Source organism: Bufo bufo, chromosome 5 (assembly GCF_905171765.1).
Source record: "Bufo bufo chromosome 5, aBufBuf1.1, whole genome shotgun sequence".
Lineage (NCBI taxonomy): Eukaryota > Metazoa > Chordata > Amphibia > Anura > Bufonidae > Bufo > Bufo bufo.
The window spans coordinates 485758857-485779129 of record NC_053393.1 but is presented as its reverse complement, the minus strand read 5'-3'; the positions used below and the strand labels follow the sequence as shown (position 1 = coordinate 485779129).

Below are 20273 nucleotides of genomic sequence, written 5' to 3'. Positions count from 1 at the left end.
GGAACCAGGAACACTGGAGAATAAATCCCTAGGCCTCTCTCCCCTGCCGGCACCTCCTCCAGAGCTCCCTTGGAGATATAGTCCTGAATGTAAGACTCTAGGATCTTTTGTTTGGCAGACCCGAAGTTTCGCGTGGCGATGAATCTCTCTGGGGGGGGGGGGGGGGGAGAGATCTACCCGGTAACCGGCAGAAACTATACCCTGAACCCAGGGGTCTGCAATCTGCTGGGCCCAAATGTGTTTGAAGTGGGAGAGACGGCCCCCCACGGGAATCTGGGGGAGGGGTACGGGAAAATCTAGAGGAGATACTGCAGGGGCAGCAGGGCTTAACCAAGAGCCTCGGAGAGGCTTATAGTCAGGAGACGGCCCCCCCCCGAATCTCTGCGCCTAGCCTGCTGCCCTGAACGGCCTCCGCCTCTTTGATCCTGTCTGGGGCGTCCCCGAAAGGGCTGCTGGGGGAGACTCTTCCCTTTCTTGTCGGAGAGTCCCTCCATAATCTTGTCCAATTCGGACCCGAACAGCCTATCCGGTTCGAAGGGGAGCACACATAAATTTAATTTGGACGCATTGTCCGCATTCCACGGCTTCAGCTATAGTGGTCTGCGGGCAGCTGAAACCAGAGCCATTGTTTTGGCTGCCAGTTTCAATTGCATCTGGGTGGAATCACACAAAAAATCCATAGCCAGATTGACTGACTTGAAGGCGGTCAAGATGTCATCTCTGGAAACGCTCTGGTCCACGTCTGTCTGGATCTGATTCAGCTTAGAGCGATGGAAGGAGGCTACTTCAGTGGCCGCAATAGACCCTCCGGTCTAGAGGGTCCTGCAGACTAGACCCATCGTCTGCAGGGACTAGAGTGCGCCTGGACAACTTGGCTATTGCCATGTCCACCTTGGGAACGGAACCCCACGATTCCACCAAGGGTTTAGCCATCGGGTACATCAGCTTGAACTTCCTAGTGAGAACTGGACCTTTTTCAGGCTTTCTCCACTCTGTGCGCATCACAGAGAGAAGGGTCTCCTCCGCTCTAAAGACATGCTGTGTCCGTCCGGCGGGATCAGAGGACTCCCCTATGCCAACATCATGGTCCCCCGACCTGATGGACTTCAGCAACTTCTGTGTTTTCTCTGGAGGAAAGAAACAAGAAGTTAGTTCTTCTTCCTCAGAAGATGACCCCACCAAACAGGGGGTGGGTCTCTCGACCGGTGCAGCCACTTCCATGGGAGTCTGGGAGGATCCTGGTAGCCTCTCATTAAGAAGGCGCACAACTCCCTTGAGTAAGGGCAGTTGTCGTCCAAGGGTGTGTTACAATCGTAACAGGCCAAGTGCTTTCTTTTGGCCCCGGACTTCCGCTGTTGATCAGAATCCCTAGGGGAAGCCATCACAGCACTTGAAGCAAATAGAGCTGGAAGAAAATACCCAAAGCGAAGCAATATATCTATTCAACATATCCAAGCACAGGGAACTCTGGAGCTAGCTTGTCAAAGCGATGCAACCAGAGACTGAATGACACACTCTGGGTGTTTAAAAAGGGGAAGCCCCTTGGGCGGGACCTCCAGGGAACAAAGCCCAGAGATGTAATGGAGCCTTATTCTAGGCTCAGCTTAAACATATATGTCTCCCTAAACTACCCTGACCTTTCAGGATGTCCCTTGGAGGAAAATAACCGAGCGGTGAGAAGAAAAACCCACCGCATCGGAGATACGAAAAACCGGAGGTGACGTTGCGCACCTGCGCGTCACTTCCGGACGATGGCGGCGCCCACGGCGCCGCACAAACACGACGAGAGTAAAACGGGGCACCGCTGAGTCACCGAAAACCAGGCGGTAGAAGAGGGGAGGGAGCCACCCCCCCCCCCCCCGACGGTACCCTGTTTAAATATATAGCCGCAATTAAGCCTAAAATAAAGGCAAAAAAGCAACAAAGGGGCGATTTCTTTAGATAAAAACAAGAGAGCCCCATCAGCACTCTTCAGCTCCCCCAAGGGGGGAGCGACACGCCAGTCCACCTGTCCAAAGGACAGAAAAAAACACGGTGGGCTGGGGGGCGATCTCCTCCCTTTCAGGGAGCTGAAGATCGTTTATTGGTGCTTGGGCTCATTAAAAATTCCGCCGGTCCTACCAGTCCACAGGGGCAGTTAACCCAATCTGTGCTGCTGGTAGGACGTAAGGGAATTGCTGATTACTAAAAACTAGAAAAAATCTCTGACTTATGTCAGGATAAAAATGACTCTTTTTACACAAAGCTGATGGTGTTAGCAAAATACATCTTCAATTGTAAACTTCTGCAGAAAGGGTAAAAATCTGTGATGAAATCAGATCTGTCACAGTGATGAACCAGTACAAAATTCCGTTCTTTATTAATCACTCTAGCCTAAGTTTCCATCAGCTGTCAGTGGTCCCCAACCCTTTTTGTACCAGGGACGGGCTTCACGGTCCGGTGGGAGGAGGGGGGATTGGTAAATTATGCACATAACAAAACACAGTAATTAATAATCCCGTTTAGGCCCCCACCCAGTGACTTACAGGTGATATCTTCTCTTGGTGGAGTCGTTCTCTTTCCTTTTTTCTCAGTCCTGCACAGATCACTCTGATGATCTCCTGACCACAACTTTTTTCTGCATAATTGAACACACCTATTTAGTATTAATGCCTCCTTTTATGCCCCTACTTAGTAATCTTCCCCATTTAGGTCCCAGTAATAATAATAATATTTATTTATTTATTTATTTATATAGTGCCACAATATTCTGTAGTGCTTTGCAATTCAGAGTAGATATAATGTCCCCCAGTAGTGCCCACTTCACATATAATACCCCCCCAATAGTGCCTTCTTCAGATATAGTGCCCCCCAGTAGTGCCCTCTTTACATAAATTGCCCCCCAATAGTGGTCTCTTTACATAAAGTGTCCCCCAGTTGTGGTCTCTTTAAACAGTGCCACCCTGTGGATTCTCTGGAACTTTGAATATCCATTAAGCTAGATGCATGAAAAGTGAGATTACCTTCTTTACAATCCTCCACTGTTATAATCACGCTGTTTTCTAAACCAACAGATAAGAAGAATTTGTTAAGAAGGGATAGACATCAGGCACCTCAGGTGTTTAAAGGAATCCCTAGAGGACAGTTCACAAGCATTAAAAGGATTTGTGGGACAGACAAGCCGTACGATGTACAATCTAAAAAGAAATCTTTATGTCGACATATGATCACCATTTGTAAATATATTGCGCAGAGATGAAAAATGTGGCCATTTGTTCAGAGAGATGCCTAGATTTGTGTATCAGAAGGACAAGACAGTAGGAATTTTTTGATTAGGGCTGATTTGCATTTTAAGAGGACAGCATAGTAGACATTTTTGCGTTTATCCAAAGAAGGATTGTTTCCATGCCTGTCTTGCCAGAACTGCCCCTCGACTATAAGAGGTAATACTGTTTGTCATCCTAAGAAAGGGACTAAAATAAAGTTAAAACTGTACCAAAACTATACATTGAATTGCCCCTGTGGGAAAGCGTATATATAGTACAGACTACGTGAATGGTTAGGATGAGGTTAAATGAACACCAATCTGCTATTAGATCGTCAGTTTCTAAGAAGGATAAGTTAGGCTACTTTCACACTAGCGGCTCGGACCTTCGGCAGGCTGTTCCATCAGGTGAACAGCCTGTCGGATCCGTCCTGACGCTAGTGAACGTGTGCCCCCGGACTGCCGCTCCGTCCCCATTGACTATAATGGGGGCAGGGGGCGGAGGCACGGCAGTGCACGGCGAGAGGCTACCGGAATAAATGACGGACATGTCGTAGTTTTATTCCGCCAGCCTCTCGCCGTGCGCTGCCGTGCCTCTGCCGGAACTCTGCCCCCTGCCCCCATTATAGTCAATGGGGACGGAACGGCAGTCCGGGGGCACACGGTAACTAGCGGCAGGACGGATCCGTCAGGCTGTTCACCCGACGGAACAACCTGCCGAAGGTCCGAGCCGCTAGTGTGAAAGTAGCCTAACCTATCCTTCTTAGAAACTGACGATCTAATAGCAGATTGGTGTTCATTTAACCTCATCCTAACCATTCACGTAGTCTGTACTATATATACGCTTTCCCACAGGGGCAATTCAATGTATAGTTTTGGTACAGTTTTAACTTTATTTTAGTCCCTTTCTTAGGATGACAAACAGTGCCTGATCCGTCACAAAAATGCTTTGCAATACCGGAATGCCGGATCTGGCACTAACACATTCCTATGGAAAAAATGCTGGATCCGGCATTCAGGCAAGTCTTCAGTTTTTTTGGGCCGGAGATAAAACCATAGCATGCTGCTGTATTATTTCTGTCCTGAAAAGTCAAAAAGTCTGAACTGAAGACATCCTGATGCGTCCTGAACGGATTACTCTCCATTCCGAATGCATGGGGATAAAACTGATCCGTTCTTTTCCGGTATAAAGCCCCTAGGACGGAACTCAGTGCCGGAAAAGAAAAACGCCAGTGTGAAAGTAACCTAATAGATGGTTAATTTTGGAGGAATTTGAGGGTCATGATGATCAACATGTGAACATTAAACAGGGGGATGTATTGAATTACAATATTGGACAGCTTGTCCCCGTAGGGGCAGAATGAAGCATGTGAACTATGTTTTACATTATTGTTACCCACTTTGCAGTGGTTAGTGCTTGGCACCTCTTAAAGGGCATCTGTCAGCAGATTTGTACCTATGAAACTGGCTTACTTTTTACATGTGCACTTGGCAGCTGAAGGCATCTGTGTTGGTCCCATGTTCATATGTTCCCGCATTGCTGAGAACAATTTCTTAATATATGCAAATGAGCCTCTAGGAGCAACAAGGGCGTTGATATTAGACCTAGAGGCTCTGCACTCTCTGCAACTGCTGTGCCCTCTGTGCTTCTGCAAATAACAATTCTGGAGCATCTATTTTTATGACTTTATATTGTGGCATTCCTCTATTACTCCTACTAGAAGTTATGAATGAATTGCTAGCAGTGTGCATTGAAGGTCCATCTGGGTATTACCAGTTGGGGGTGCGTCCCTCCACAGGCTGACATTGGCAGCACTAAATTGGATAGTGCTCCAGGATTGTTATTACATGGGGAATGTAAGTAGCTGCTAAAACAGACATGTCAGGAAAGACGTAAGGTCCTGCTTAACATTCTGGTAACCAGGTCAAATACAGATATTAAGAAGCACTAGAGTAATGAAGCCCACTAACATGAAGACTATTTATTGTAAAACTTGCTACCGTTCAGAATATTGGGTGAAAAATCACATGTCAAAGGATGGTCAACACTGGATGCTAGTGCAGGAAAAAACTCTGTATATCCATGTGGGAAAAGCTGGCTGCACTTACAAAGAGAAGTTTGTGTGCATAGCCAGGCTGCCATAAAAAATGCCAGATCATTCGCCAAGCAGAGTGTAAGTTTTCTGACATGGTTTGATTAAGGCCCCTTTCACACGAGCGAGTTTTCCCGCGCATGACGTGAACGCATTGCACCCGCACTGAATCCGGACTTATTAATTTCTACGGGGCTGTGCACACGATCAGTGATTTTCACGCATATCTTGTGCGTTGCGTGAAAATCGCAGCATGTTCTATATTCTGCATTTTTCACGCAACGCAGGACCCATAGAAGTGAATGGGGCTGCGTGAAAATCGCAAGCATCCGCAAACAAGTGCGGATGCGGAGCGATGTTCACGCACGGTTGCTAGGAGACGATCGGGATGGGGACCCGATCATTATTATTTTCCCTTATAACATGGTTATAAGGGAAAATAATAGCATTCTTAATACAGAATGCTTAGTACAATAGGGCTGGAGGGGTTAAAAAAAATTATAATAATATAACTCACCTTAATCCACTTGATCGCGCAGCCCGGCTTCTCTTCTGTCTTCTTCTTTGCTGTGCACAGGAAAAGGACCTTTGATGACGTCACTGCGTTCATCACATGGTCCGTCACATGATCCATCACCATGGTGATTGATCATGTGATGGACCATGTGATGAGCGCAGTGACGTCATCAAAGGTCCTATTCCTCAAAGATGAAGACAGAAGAGAAGCCGGGCTGCGCGATCAAGTCTATTAAGGTGAGTTAAATTATTTTGGGGTTTTTTTAACCCCTCCAGCGCTATTGTACTATGCATTCTGTATTAAGAATGCTCTTATTTTCCCTTATAACCATGGTATAAGGGAAAATAATAAAATCTACAGAACACCTAACCCAAACCCAAACTTCTGTGAAGAAGTCTGGGTTCGGGTCTGGGTATCAAACATGCCGACTTTTCTCACCCGCGTGCAAAACGCATTACAATGTTTTGCACCCGCGCGGAAAAAACGCAAACATGGAACGCAATCGCAGTGAAAACTGACTTGTTTTAGTGTCAAAATCGCACCATTTTCCATGAACGCATCCGCCCCCAATCCGCAACGCCCACAGTGAAAGGGGCCTTATTTCTGCTGATGGTTCGGGTGTGACCACACTGCACGGTTGCAATGTGGCCATGCCATGGTTCAGTACCACGTGGCTGTACAGACTGCAGCTGGCTCTTGTTAAACTAATGAGACCACACTTAGTCGTTCTGCATTGTTAATGGCCATGCTCCACCTTCAATACATTGTTGCCATTAACAATGCAGAATGACTAAACAGTGCGCTCTTTGCCACTGTTTTGTAGGTTTTCACCCTGACAACTGACTGCACCTTACCCCCGGCCTACATTATTCACTATCTCTGCACTAACAATATTGTACAAGTCTCTCTTGACAGGGAGAAGAGGACGTCAGGGAATGTTTCATAGTATAACTATCTTCATCAGGGTGGCTGTAGGTTTAGGCAGGCTATCCTAGGGATCTAAAGGTGTCTGCATTATTTTGGCTGAATGGTTATTTGATGTATATGTTGTTTAGTGTTCTTTGGATTGTAGTAGGTAAGGTTTTATTGGTGGCTTCCTCTGTGCTTGCAGATACAAAGAGAACAGAATTTTCCCTTGGCAATTAATTCAAGCTTTCTATACTCACCTTCCTCCATACCTTGTAGATTGTAAGCCCTCACGGGCAGGGCCCTCTTTCTCCTTCTGTAACAGTTTGTAACTCGTCTTATTCATGCTTAGTGCAATTGTCTGTATTATGTCCCTTCTCAAATGTACAGCGCCATGGAATGAATGGCTTTTAGATAGTAATAAATAATATTAACCCTTCAAGGACCCATGACGTAGCTGTACGTCATGGGTCCGATCCCTAAACATGGCGCCTGCTCGCTCGTGCAGCGGGCGCCTTAGCAGCAGGGTTTCTGCTATTTTAAATAGCAGAGACCCGCCGCACATGTATGCGATCAGCCGTAAGGCTGATTGCATACATCTTACCCTTCAGATGCCGTGGTCAAATGTGACCACGGCATCTGCGCAGACCGGAACCGAAAGTCGCGCGCTTCTGGTCCGGTAACAGCTTTCCCCGGCTGAGATCGAGGAATCTGTTACCTTGCGCTAATTGACCGAAGCCTCAAGCAGGCTTCAGAGTCAATTAGATGTATATATCAATACAGGCCACTAGGTGGTAGCATTGTATTGGTATAGTGCAAATGAAGTCTTCAATGATGGCTATTTATCCATTACTGAATACTATGGATAATCTAATGATTGCCAGTTATTGTCACCCAAGGTGACTTAAAAAAAGTAGAAAAAATAGTAAAAAAAGTTTTTAAAATATAACAATATTAATGGCATACGGCAAATGGCGTAGCGGGGAAAAAAATAAAAACAGACACTTTTTGTCACTTCAACTACCCAAATTTTTTTTAAATAAAAAGTGATAAAAAAAGTCACACACCCTTAAAATTGGTACTACTGAAAAGGACAGATCGTCCTGCAAACAATGAGCCCTCACACATAACTACAAAAAAGTTATAGGGGTCAGAATATGGTTATGCAAAGGTTTAATTTTTTTTTTCAGTATTAAAACCCAAGAAAAATTATACAAGTATGGTAACGTTGGAGCCGTACTGACCTGGAGAATGAAGATAACAGGTGAATTTTACCGCATAGTGTACAGTAAAAAAAATAAAAAAATAAAAACCTTTATCAGAATTGCGTTTTTTCCTAATTCTACCCCATTTGGAATTTCCGTTCCCTACTAGCTGGTATGCAACCGTAAATGGTGCCATTAGAAAGTACAACTTGTCCTGCAAAAAATAAGCCCTCATAAGGCTATGTGAATGGAAAAATAAAAAAGTTAGGACTATGGGAAGGCGGGGAGTGAAAACTGAAAATGCAAAAATGGAAAATCCCAGGGTCCATAAGGGGTTAAAAATAATAATAATAATAATAATAATCTATATCTGACTGAGGATTTACTGTATGAGAGAATATGAGACAACTCCTGTAAAGACATTATAAAAGACATGTCATTTAATAAACATTGACATTTCACCTGCTGGTCTTAGGAATTCTTAGTAAAAACCTCACTGGTGAAAAATCTGATCAACTTTTTTTTTTTAATAAACTTTTCTGCTTTCCATGTGCCAAAACAGAAATCCACTCCCGCCATCAGCTTGAGTGGATTTCTGGCTTACATGTTGTCTAATTTTGTCACAAAATGGCACTTATAAAAAAAAATTGCCATTTTTTTTACTCCAAAAAACTGGTTTAGAACATTAGTACATGGCCCCCACAGTTTGGCAGGTTTATTCTTGCAGTGTATATGTTTATTGACTACATCAAGTAACACAGTATTCTGTATTATTTGATCTTTTAGAGGAGCGTTTCTCAATTTTGATTGTCTCGAAGCTATTAACACAATATACACAAGCTGTTACACAATATATAAATATTATTACAAATGCAATGTACATAGATACAGCTTCACAACATATGGCCTTCCGTTAGATTGTTTGGTACACAAAGTCCACATTGACATGCCACCATCTGCCTTCGCTCAGGCACTTACTTGTGTCTGCTTTTTTTCTGGTGGTTCTGGTGGTTCTTTTGTTATCTTCAGATATACAGGGAGTGCAGAATTATTAGGCAAGTTGTATTTTTGAGGATTAATTTTATTATTGAACAACAACCATGTTCTCAATGAACCCAAAAAACTCATTAATATCAAAGCTGAATATTTTTGGAAGTAGTTTTTAGTTTGTTTTTAGTTTCAGCTATTTTAGGGGGATATCTGTGTGTGCAGGTGACTATTACTGTGCATAATTATTAGGCAACTTAACAAAAAACAAATATATACCCATTTCAATTATTTATTTTTACCAGTGAAACCAATATAACATCTCAACATTCACAAATATACATTTCTGACATTCAAAAACAAAACAAAAACAAATCAGTGACCAATATAGCCACCTTTCTTTGCAAGGACACTCAAAAGCCTGCCATCCATGGATTCTGTCAGTGTTTTGATCTGTTCACCATCAACATTGCGTGCAGTAGCAACCACAGCCTCCCAGACACTGTTCAGAGAGGTGTACTGTTTTCCCTCCTTGTAAATCTCACATTTGATGATGGACCACAGGTTCTCAATGGGGTTCAGATCAGGTGAACAAGGAGGCCATGTCATTAGATTTTCTTCTTTTATACCCTTTCTTGCCAGCCACGCTGTGGAGTACTTGGACGCGTGTGATGGAGCATTGTCCTGCATGAAAATCATGTTTTTCTTGAAGGATGCAGACTTCTTCCTGTACCACTGCTTGAAGAAGGTGTATTCCAGAAACTGGCAGTAGGACTGGGAGTTGAGCTTGACTCCATCCTCAACCCGAAAAGGCCCCACAAGCTCATCTTTCATGATACCAGCCCAAACCAGTACTCCACCTCCACCTTGCTGGCGTCTGAGTCGGACTGGAGCTCTCTGCCCTTTACCAATCCAGCCACGGGCCCATCCATCTGGCCCATCAAGACTCACTCTCATTTCATCAGTCCATAAAACCTTAGAAAAATCAGTCTTGACGTTTCAGCTTGTGTGTCTTGTTCAGTAGTGGTCGTCTTTCAGCCTTTCTTACCTTGGCCATGTCTCTGAGTATTGCACACCTTGTGCTTTTGGGCACTCCAGTGATGTTGCAGCTCTGAAATATGGCCAAACTGGTGGCAAGTGGCATCTTGGCAGCTGCACGCTTGACTTTTCTCAGTTCATGGGCAGCTATTTTGCGCCTTGGTTTTTCCACACGCTTCTTGCGACCCTGTTGACTATTTTGAATGAAACGCTTGGTTGTTCGATGATCACGCTTCAGAAGCTTTGCAATTTTAAGAGTGCTGCATCCCTCTGCAAGATATCTCACTATTTTTGACTTTTCTGAGCCTGTCAAGTCCTTCTTTTGACCCATTTTGCCAAAGGAAAGGAAGTTGCCTAATAATTATGCACACCTAATATAGGGTGTTGATGTCATTAGACCACACCCCTTCTCATTACAGAGATGCACATCACCTAATATGCTTAATTGGTAGTAGGCTTTCGAGCCTATACAGCTTGGAGTAAGACAACATGCATAAAGAGGATGATGTGGTCAAAATACTCATTTGCCTAATAATTCTGCACGCAGTGTAGATCTACAGTGTTCTTGTGCTTTTGTGTCTTACATCTCGTTTCTTTCCATCAACTCAAGACCTGTCTGAAATAACTAAGATGAAAGTAAGATACTGAGCTTTTTGAAAGCCTTGCAATGTTTCCACAACATTGTGTAGTGAATGTGCACATAGGGGCATACAGGAGGAACCCTAGCCTACGTGATAGGCTGGTTAAAACCGATGTTAGCGACCAGACAATGACTACACAAAAACTACTTGCTCCACGCAAAAACGGTACTTACCCGTGTTTATCTTGCTGTAATTGTGGCAATGTGCTTAAAGGTGATCACTTCTTCCATCCATATAGTGGCAAAAAATATAAAATCAATGGCTATTACACCTGCAGGTCACGGGACGTGGTATATGCGATCCAATGTCCGTGTAGCCTCACTTATGTGGGAGAGACTACCATGGAAGTTAGGGAACGCATTAATAAGCACAAAAGCACTATACGCAATAAGAACATGGATAAACCCGTTGCTAAACATTTTGTTGAGGCAGGACACTCAGTCAACCAACTACGCTTCAGAGTTATAGACAGTGTGGGTTTTCTACGGAGAGGTGGTGACAAGGATGCGATATTGAGAAAAAAGGAACTCAAATGGATCTATACGCTGAAGTCCCTGCAGCCATTTGGACTCAATCTTGAGTTCAATGTGGCTGGAATCAGCTAGACTCTTCTCTGTTATATGTATTCTTTATTTTATATTTTATGTATTTGAAAACCAATTAAATACATGACAATGCTTAGCCCTATGATTATTGATTGATAACTACCTGATCACCAGTTTCAACAGATAGGTAAACGAGTAGGATGATCTTTTTTCATTATAATATTATATGTTGGGTATACATGCTTTATACTTCTGTATTGGTACATATCATTATATGTACACACCTGTGTGGGTAATGTATCTATCCATTTACAAGGCGATCTCCGCTCTAACTGTGATACGTGACACATTGTATTTTTACCATGTGTCATTGTATCCATTATTGTGTGCGTTGTTTTGTGCCTAGGCAACGCGGACATTCTCTGTTTTGCAGCTGTGCTGCCTCCCCTGTCACACTGCCTGCCACGTCAGTAGTAGATGCGGCATTGTGACGCTAGCCGGCCGCCCTCTGATGACGTCTGCGGACATGCGCAGTGTGAACATTGGGACGCTAACCACCACGTTGTGATGTTCGTCACTAATAGTTGCGGCGCTGCTCTGTGTGTGTCGCCTTCTGATGACGCCCGTGGACAAGCGCACTTTCCATCCTGAGACGCCAGCCACTATGAGGATACATGCATACCATCATCCCACACAGGTGAATATGTGAATGTGTGAATTCTGCCCATGTTCGTTAGAAACAGCTAATGAATGTTATACAACAGCCTGGTGAATATTAACTAGGTGGGTGTAGCATAGAGAAACAACTGTTGATTGGATTGTTATCATTGTGGGCGGCATTGACATGCTGGATATATACTTGGTGTTTTAATTGTAAAATATGCTTGACAAAGGCTATCTCTAGCCGAAACGTTGCTGCTATTTTTATGCTGTGTTATGCGGTGATCGACTGAAATAAAAGAAGGATTTTGGATATGCTGCTGTGGCCTTCTACTTTTTCTACATACCCTTGGATCACTTTGGATCTGTGATCCCCTGCCCAGCTGCTGCATGATCTCCATTATCGCTCTACGCTAGCTGGACTTTCCTTATTGCTTCACCAGGTCCCCTCAACTCCCTTTCGGGTTTGCCTTCACCTTGTCCTATTTACCCCGCAACCATCAACAAGGTTTTATTTACTTAAGGATGGAATAATCTTTGTCTTTGACAGGGGCACAGCACATATACATAGTGTGGGCATGGATGTATTATACATTTTCAAAAACAATTTTCCTAAAATGTAGAACTATATGACAGCCCATTAAAACCAAATTCTAATAACATTGTAGTCACTGAACCAGTTCTCAAAACATTATTCTGGCCATGATATTAATTTCAGAATTTTTCCCATCAGTTCATTTGATAAAGTTCATCAGTTTCTTCAGATCCTTGGTGATCCTTCCATCAGGTTCTTCAGATCCTTGGTGATCCTTCCATCAGGGGCAGTGTTGTCCTGGATGTAGATGCAGCCGTTCCTGTTGACCCCTCCTTTTTCTGCTGTCAAGGACCAGTCGGTTCTGTGGAGTCATCACTGGAAAAGAGCTCAGTTGTTCCACCATTCTCTGCACAGCATCACAGATATAATTCACAAATCTCTGTTGATGACAATAGAGATGTTAATCCAATCAAAAAAATTATTATTAATAATTTTTTTTATACTCGAATCCTGCAACTATCTGACTTTTTGCTTTAAATTAATCAGAAACTCTTCTACAGACTCCTATGGCATCAATGTATACATGGGAGTCAAAGGATGTAGGGAGGGACCTCCTTAGTCGTGACCGGACATTGTTTTCTGATTTGATCTGACTCAGGAGGTGAGAATAGAACAAATGGCATCAGTACCCGATCAGGACTTGATCAGGGTACATTGGCCACTTCATTCTACCTGTATCCTGGGTCGGAGTTTCAAATCTCCACACAATCACCAGATATCTGCGTTTTGATCATTTTGGTTGATAAACCAACTGTCAGAGTAAACGTTAGAGTTACTACTTGTCTTCTTCAGCTGAATTATGTAAGAACAATATCCTAGAGGGAAAACACCAAAGGGCTTTCCTGTATAAATCCTGTCTCTAAGGTCAGTTTGTCATTATATTTTAAATTTGGCCAAATATTTAATGTCAATTATAGGTAAGGATGTAGGAGCCACAGAAGCAACTAAACTTTGAGGTTTCTCCCTTACCAACATTCTAAATTTGCCTAGGGGATCTTGGTCACTTACACATGCTCCTAACACATATATTCCCAAATCCTGTTGTATAGGATTTCTAATGGACAGGAACAGAGGATTACATTCATCATGTTTACAACTGTTTGGTGGGGTTCCCTTCAGGATAGTCATTCTTTGGGACAAACCTTCACCTTTACTGACTCTAGAAGTAGTTTCCACTGGTATATATTCACAACACTTCAGATTAGTACTCCATTCTGTTAATTTCCAATATCTACAGTTGGTATGGTCATATTTAAATACAATTACCATAGACTGGGTCAGTTCCTGTCACACAGATGTACTTATCAGACCAAAACCAAGTGTCCTATCTGTCATCTGTTTTACAGTCCACTATACTGCAAAAGTCAACTTAGTTGTTCCTGACTCATCTTGATAATATAACACCATTGGAATTTGATTTGACTGTGATTTCCCCTTTGTACAATATGGAACAAACAATAAGGCATGAAACAACATTATGGCTCTTATAGTCCTGACACTTGATTGCAATACGATCAGTTTCTCCTTGCAATTCGACAGCAGTGGCGGCGGTTATCAGGACTTGATGTAGATCTTCAAACTGTAGCTCTAGGACTTTCCACACGTCTCTCGTTTCACCACTATCCAATCTCCTGATTGTGAAGAATGAATCGCTTCTATACAGTCTGGATTCTAGGAAGCAACTAAAACTTGGAAATACACATTAGACAATAACTTGTGCAACAGACAACATAATTTGGAAAACTACTATGCTGCATCTGGAACTATTGGGGAAATAGACACCTAATCCAGGAGCATTCCCAAAGAGTACTTCATAAGGCCTTAGGCCTATCTTCCGGTTAGATGTATATCGGAGGAAGAAAAACCCCAGGGATAGGTACTCTCACCTCAGTCAGTATCATTTAGCTGTAGCCTTCGCTACAGGCCAAATCTCCGAATATCCTGGAAAGAGATCAATACAGACACAGACATATTCACACTGTTCCACCTTTGTTCTGAATGTAGTCAACCCACAGTCTCTGAAATGGGTAAGATGACCTTGGCATATGCCTTCCTGGAACTCCCATAGTTCTCCCATCATTATTACAGCATTCACCTAGTGGCAGCATTGTTGGACCCAGGAGTCATCCACCACAGAACCCAATCACACCTTCTCTCTCTGGATTTGCCCATGTTCTAAATCCATCCTCTTTAGGTAGAGTGCCCTCTGAAGGAAGAGTTTATTACCAACTCTCCAGAGTCCTATTATCACTTCTACCTTTATCCTTTGATGTTTCCTTTCAGCCTCTGTAACCTGTATCTGAAAAAGGCAAACTTTTTGGAAATCCACTGGCCATAAGCCATCCTATATCACACAGATTTCCACTTAGGGTAGACTTCAGGTAATAATGTAGCCTCTACCTCCTCAGGCAGTATCAGGGCATCAAACATCTTTCATACACTCAGCATTCATTATTGATGGGCTTACCGATAATGGCCTTACCGATAATGGATCAAACAAAATCTCTGCTTCACTAGATTAGACTATAATAACGAGTGATACCAAAGGCGTACCTGGATGTTAGCAGTCATACCCTCAGCCATCTTACCAACCTCAGCGAGTGTCTTTAGCTCTGTCTCCTGCACTACCATTGCTGGACGGAGTGGTTCTTTCTTGACAACATCAGATTAAGTAGGAACAGCATATCCTGTCCGAGGTGATCCATCTTCCAGGAACCTGAAATGATCTACCAGAAACTCAAAAATGTGGTTATTAATTGGATGGAGACATTAAATTTGAATTTGAATTTTTATATTTGTATTTACTACTCCCAGACTCCCCCCTTCCAGATGCAGCAGAGTGATCGGATCTAATTTTGCACACCCTTAAGACGGTGATTAATTGGTGAGAGGAGTAGGAAATGCATTACTAGATGCTCCTACACATGTGATACTACCCTCAGTCATGAGAGATCATGGAACATGTTTGCTATGAGGCAATGTAATTAGATCCTAAGGACTGTATAGAATAACAGGGATCCAGTATTTGATTCAGGGTTGTTAATTTCCTATGGGTGTTTCATTTGAAGGGCTGAACATTTGTCTTCCTCCCACAGGCGAGGAAGTGGGCAAGTACATACAAAGTCTTCCTCCCCCCCTTGTGGGGAGGACTGATATGCATCCATGCCCGCCTTAGGTCTTTGTTTGATTTAACTTTAACAATATGACAAAATAGGGACAAAATTAACTTCTCTGAAGCCTAGCCAACACTAGACCTTTCTAGATGATTCTCAAGATCATATACAAAGGCAGCACTTAGGATTTTCTCATGCATAGATAAGGTAATCTCAAAAATCCAAATCCACCCAACTTTTCTGGAGTCTAGTGAAAACCTTCTCCACACACTCTGTCCTGAGGAAAATGTGACTGACTGATGATCTAAACACTTCATCACAGACTCACTGATCTTCACTATGCATTAAATCCCCAGCTCTACATTGGACTCAATTTTCCAAATCTCATAAATAATATTAGAAAACTCTCCATATTTTAACTAATTTTCTATAAAGCAGCATAAGTAAGTCCTCTGAATTGGGAATTCTATTCATCATGGCAAAATTGATGTTACTACTGGGTGTAGTATATGTCATACATCATATAATGATGCAGATATCCCTACACTTTCACTCATACCTGAATAAGGACTTAGAATGAGTGCAATCTAGATTGAGTAGATTGGCCTGGAATATTTCTAGTAGGCATCATAGGGGCAATTACTGCAGGTACATTTTTAACTGATGGGACATACAATTGGGAAGGGTTATTTTCAGCCTAAGGAAAGAGTTTTTTGGGGGGGGTGGGGAAAAGCTAGAGAGAGCAGAAGGCACAGTGGGTGGTGCTGATTAGCACATTCCAGCACCTGGTGTAGAGGAGGAGCTGACAGAAAAAGCAATAGGTAGTCTTTGATGGACCACAAGACCCAGGATTACTTAGTTACAACACATGTGGTGGGGGGAAGGGAATGCCGCATGGCCAACTCTCTTTGTTCCCTTACCACACCCAAATCCTCCATTTTACTATAGCAATATTGTCCATTCTTCTCAATTACTTTCAACTTTCCCTATATACTTTTCCACAAACTTTAATTTAATCTATTTCCTACTACATTTGCAACATCTAGTGGGAACTTTTACACAAAACTGCATATTTACGGATAATACCGGAAATCGCTGCTACTTAGTATGATAGAATGCTTTCAACTTTTATTTCTAACTGAAACTTTTCCTTTCTTTTCTCGCATCAACTGAGCCACCATTAATATCTCTTTTCACTCTGTCCTGCAACATTAGAATTTCCCATTATTGTAGTTGCACGAAGATCAAACAATTGCTACTTATCAAACCCGCAAACTTAAGCGTAGTTGGACAAAGATCAAACGGAATCCGATTACTATAAGTAATCGCCACCGAACCCACAAACTTAAGCGCAGTTGCACAAAGATCAAATGATATAATAGTATTGAGCCCACAATCTCTCAAAGTGAAGACCCCTAGTCAATTCACCGGGATACAAAATCTTAATAACTTCCAATTGCCTGGGAGACAATTGGTATTAACCCTTTTCCCAAGGTTCTCGTCAGAACCTTGACTGGGAACTAATTCTACGTCACAGGATATCCGGCTCAGCTGTCTAACAATTTCCGTTTAGTTTCAGCATGTTCTACCACACAAAGAAGGAATATTTCAATAGGTTCTTTCTAACAGACAGATCAGCTATAACTTGAACCCTTATATCGCGATAACACCAATTCAACTCTTGAGAACCCACAAAAGCGGAAGTTACAGAGGAGATTTGTAAGAAATAAAGCTTTCTTACCTTGCCGGCATGTGATCTCGTCTGATGGTTCCGTTTAAGTCGCTCTCGTGGCGTTTGAATCGGAAGTTACGCAAGCTATCTGCCCCAAGCTCGGCGCCATTTTGTCGTCGCAATTCATGCGACTCTCCTTCTTCTTTGTGTGGTGCCAAATCAATTAGAAGAATAAGTATGTGTACAGCATACTGCTTTATAATGAGACCAGACACTAGGTGGTTTCATGAAAGCATCTTCTCATCCTCCTTTAGCCATGGTAGAAGAGGGGCGAGAGAGCTTTTATTCACAGTACATTCACTTAAATAGCAGACATGACATCACAAAAGGGGTGTTCCTTAAGAAGAGACTATTGTCTTCTTAACCTGATAGGAGTGGTTTCAGAATCCCCTCTTCCCCCTCCCTTATTGACCTTCTCATACATATGGTTTGCGGCCATCTAGTGGACAAAAATGTGTACTATAGAATGTTCTAATTATATATGGATAAAACAATAAATCCTTCTCTCACACTAATGACCCCATAAACACTTACTTAAGCCACATTCTTATCAATTTGATACAAATTGAGTTATAATGGGTGTTTTTGAGGTCAGGAGATCAAAGATAAGAACTACAAATGAGCCATCAGATCACAGAATAAAAAAAAACTCTTAACTCTTGTATCTCAGAAATGGCTTAAAATGTTTAATAAAGATCAACTGAAAAACTGATTTGTAGCCCAAAATATGTAAAATGCAATCATAAGAAAAATGTCCCCAAAGGTGTACATGGGCTGTCTAGTTCCTAGGACAAAAATCCAGAAAGATGCCCTGTTCAGAAACTTCCTCCAGGGAATACTTCTGGATTTTTGTCCTAGGAACTATATGCAACGTGCCGCCCCCCAGGGCTGATCGTGTCCCAGGTCTAAAGGAATGCTGAGTGGTGTGGTGCGTGTATAATATGAAGCACTTCAGCCACCTGTAGCAATTACATGTCCACACCAAGAGCTCTGCTTAACCCTGCACTGACAGTCTTTCAAACTTGCAGACTTGTGTGTTCTCTTTACCTCATTGTGCCAATATGGTATGTGAGTGAGCATTAGAACTCATACTCACAAGTCGCTGGTACAAAACGTTTTGTTTCTTTTATTTCTTTACTTCATTCCAAAATAAAAAAGTACATCATGAGGGACGCTGAGACAGACATCGTTCAAACCTCCTCCCCTCCACGCGATGTTTCGGGAGAACACTCCCCCTTACTCATGCATGCAGGTATAGAGGAAGGTGGGGTATTTATAGCACCAACAGCTGATACATATATACAAACCATATCCTTTATACAAAATACATAGCTATAACTAACCATAAAACATGAAACTGATCAATCATATAAATGCACTAAAGCTACAAATTGCCTTTAACCCTTTAGGTATTAAAGACTGCAGTTTCACTATCCAAAAGGTCTCCCTTTGTAACAATCTCCTACTGTTCTCCTCTTCATTGTCTCCACTTTTTACTACCTCCAGAACCTGCCACCTGAGATCTGCCACCTGATGGGCCCGATCATAAAAATGTCAGGCAACTGTAGTTTTACCTCGTTTTTTCACCTCCACTGTGTGTGCGGTGCATCCTTAACAGTGTGTTTCACGGTGTTCCTACATGAATACTGTTGCTCCCCAGGGCTTGCATCCGAAGCAATAAATGAGTAATGGTGGAGGTGGAGAATAAATCGAGTCCAGACCTTTATAAATTTCAACAGCTTTACTTAAATCAACTTGCATCCGTACAAGAATTGGTGTTTCTCTTAGTTCCAGCAGGTTTTGGAATAAACTGGCAGGCAAACTTAAGTACTCTGCTTTCTCTCTCTGCTGTGCTAAACTTGGCTCTATTCTGAAAGCAGAACTCTGGGACTGTTCTGGTAGCTCTGGAGTGGGGTGCTTTTGACTGTTGACCCTCTCGTGACACTCTATGCTCTATGAGCTGCTTCCCTCTGGAGAGACTCCTAGTGCAGGAGGGGGAACTTTCCCCTCACTGCTACATCATGGTACGTCTTTGCAGCTCCACTGTCTAGACTAGACTGGAATCAACTAGAACTACAACTGCTCCCTTTGGTAGGGAAAAGGACAGGCTCACTTCTGCCCAAAAGGGGGAGAATGGAATGGTAAGTTCCATACTATCTAAAGATCTCTCTGCCATGTATCCGAATCAGGCACATTACACATACAAAACAGTGTCATAACAAGATTAGGAATCCACAATGTAGAAGGACCTGGAACACTGGAACAAATGCATAGATGACATTATTGGTAGACATCAAAGACAGTTGCAGCTTGAATAAATGGTAATACCACTCTGGGGTATCACATTTACAGCTAGAAGGGTTAAACTGACCCCAGGATTTATTGCTACTAGTGGCAGACAGAATTTGTATAGCTTGCATCGTTCTGTTAGTGTGTGCTTGTTGTTATTTATAAACAGGTCATATACTGTGTAACATTGTAACATTCCAACTGTATTCAATTGTTTTTCATCCTTATGGCATTTTGTAAAGTCCCATGCCATGACTAGTCAGGTGACCCAAAATGGTGGTTGTTGTGTTTGTGTTTCTGCTAGCTGGTAGCTACACTAAGGGCATATTAATCCGAAACATGTAAGCAATTCTAGCACACTGTATACCATGCTGGACTATGTATTACGCTGATGGAATGAAGTGGATGTTTTACCAGAATCCCCCCTAGTGGTGGATATGTTCATAACAAGTATTGTCTATAAATGTCGATGTGTATGTTATCATCTATGCACGGCAATGTACAATGTGTTCAGTTGTTGGTATTGCGCAACTTACATTTAGTTCTCTCTTTGTTCTTAAGGTTCATGGTTTTCACCCAGAATGTAAACTACATCTGGAAATTAAAGATGAACAAAGAAAATGTTTGGCTAAGTTGAGCATACAACCGCATCCCGAATTTAGAGGTATGTCCATGTAAAATATTAGGAAATATCCTAAGCCAACGGAA

At 42.6% G+C, this 20273-nt stretch overlaps 1 protein-coding gene across 1 annotated transcript in view; it reads left to right on the top strand.

Annotated features, from left to right (window-relative positions):
• The window catches only part of VIPR2 (vasoactive intestinal peptide receptor 2), a 237222-nt gene that overhangs the window by 47070 nt on the left and 169879 nt on the right, over nucleotides 1–20273 (top strand). Inside the window, exon 2 of the mRNA XM_040434201.1 lies at nucleotides 20127–20229. Coding sequence (XP_040290135.1) covers nucleotides 20127–20229 — 103 coding nt within the window. The remainder of the gene's footprint in view (nucleotides 1–20126; nucleotides 20230–20273) is intronic.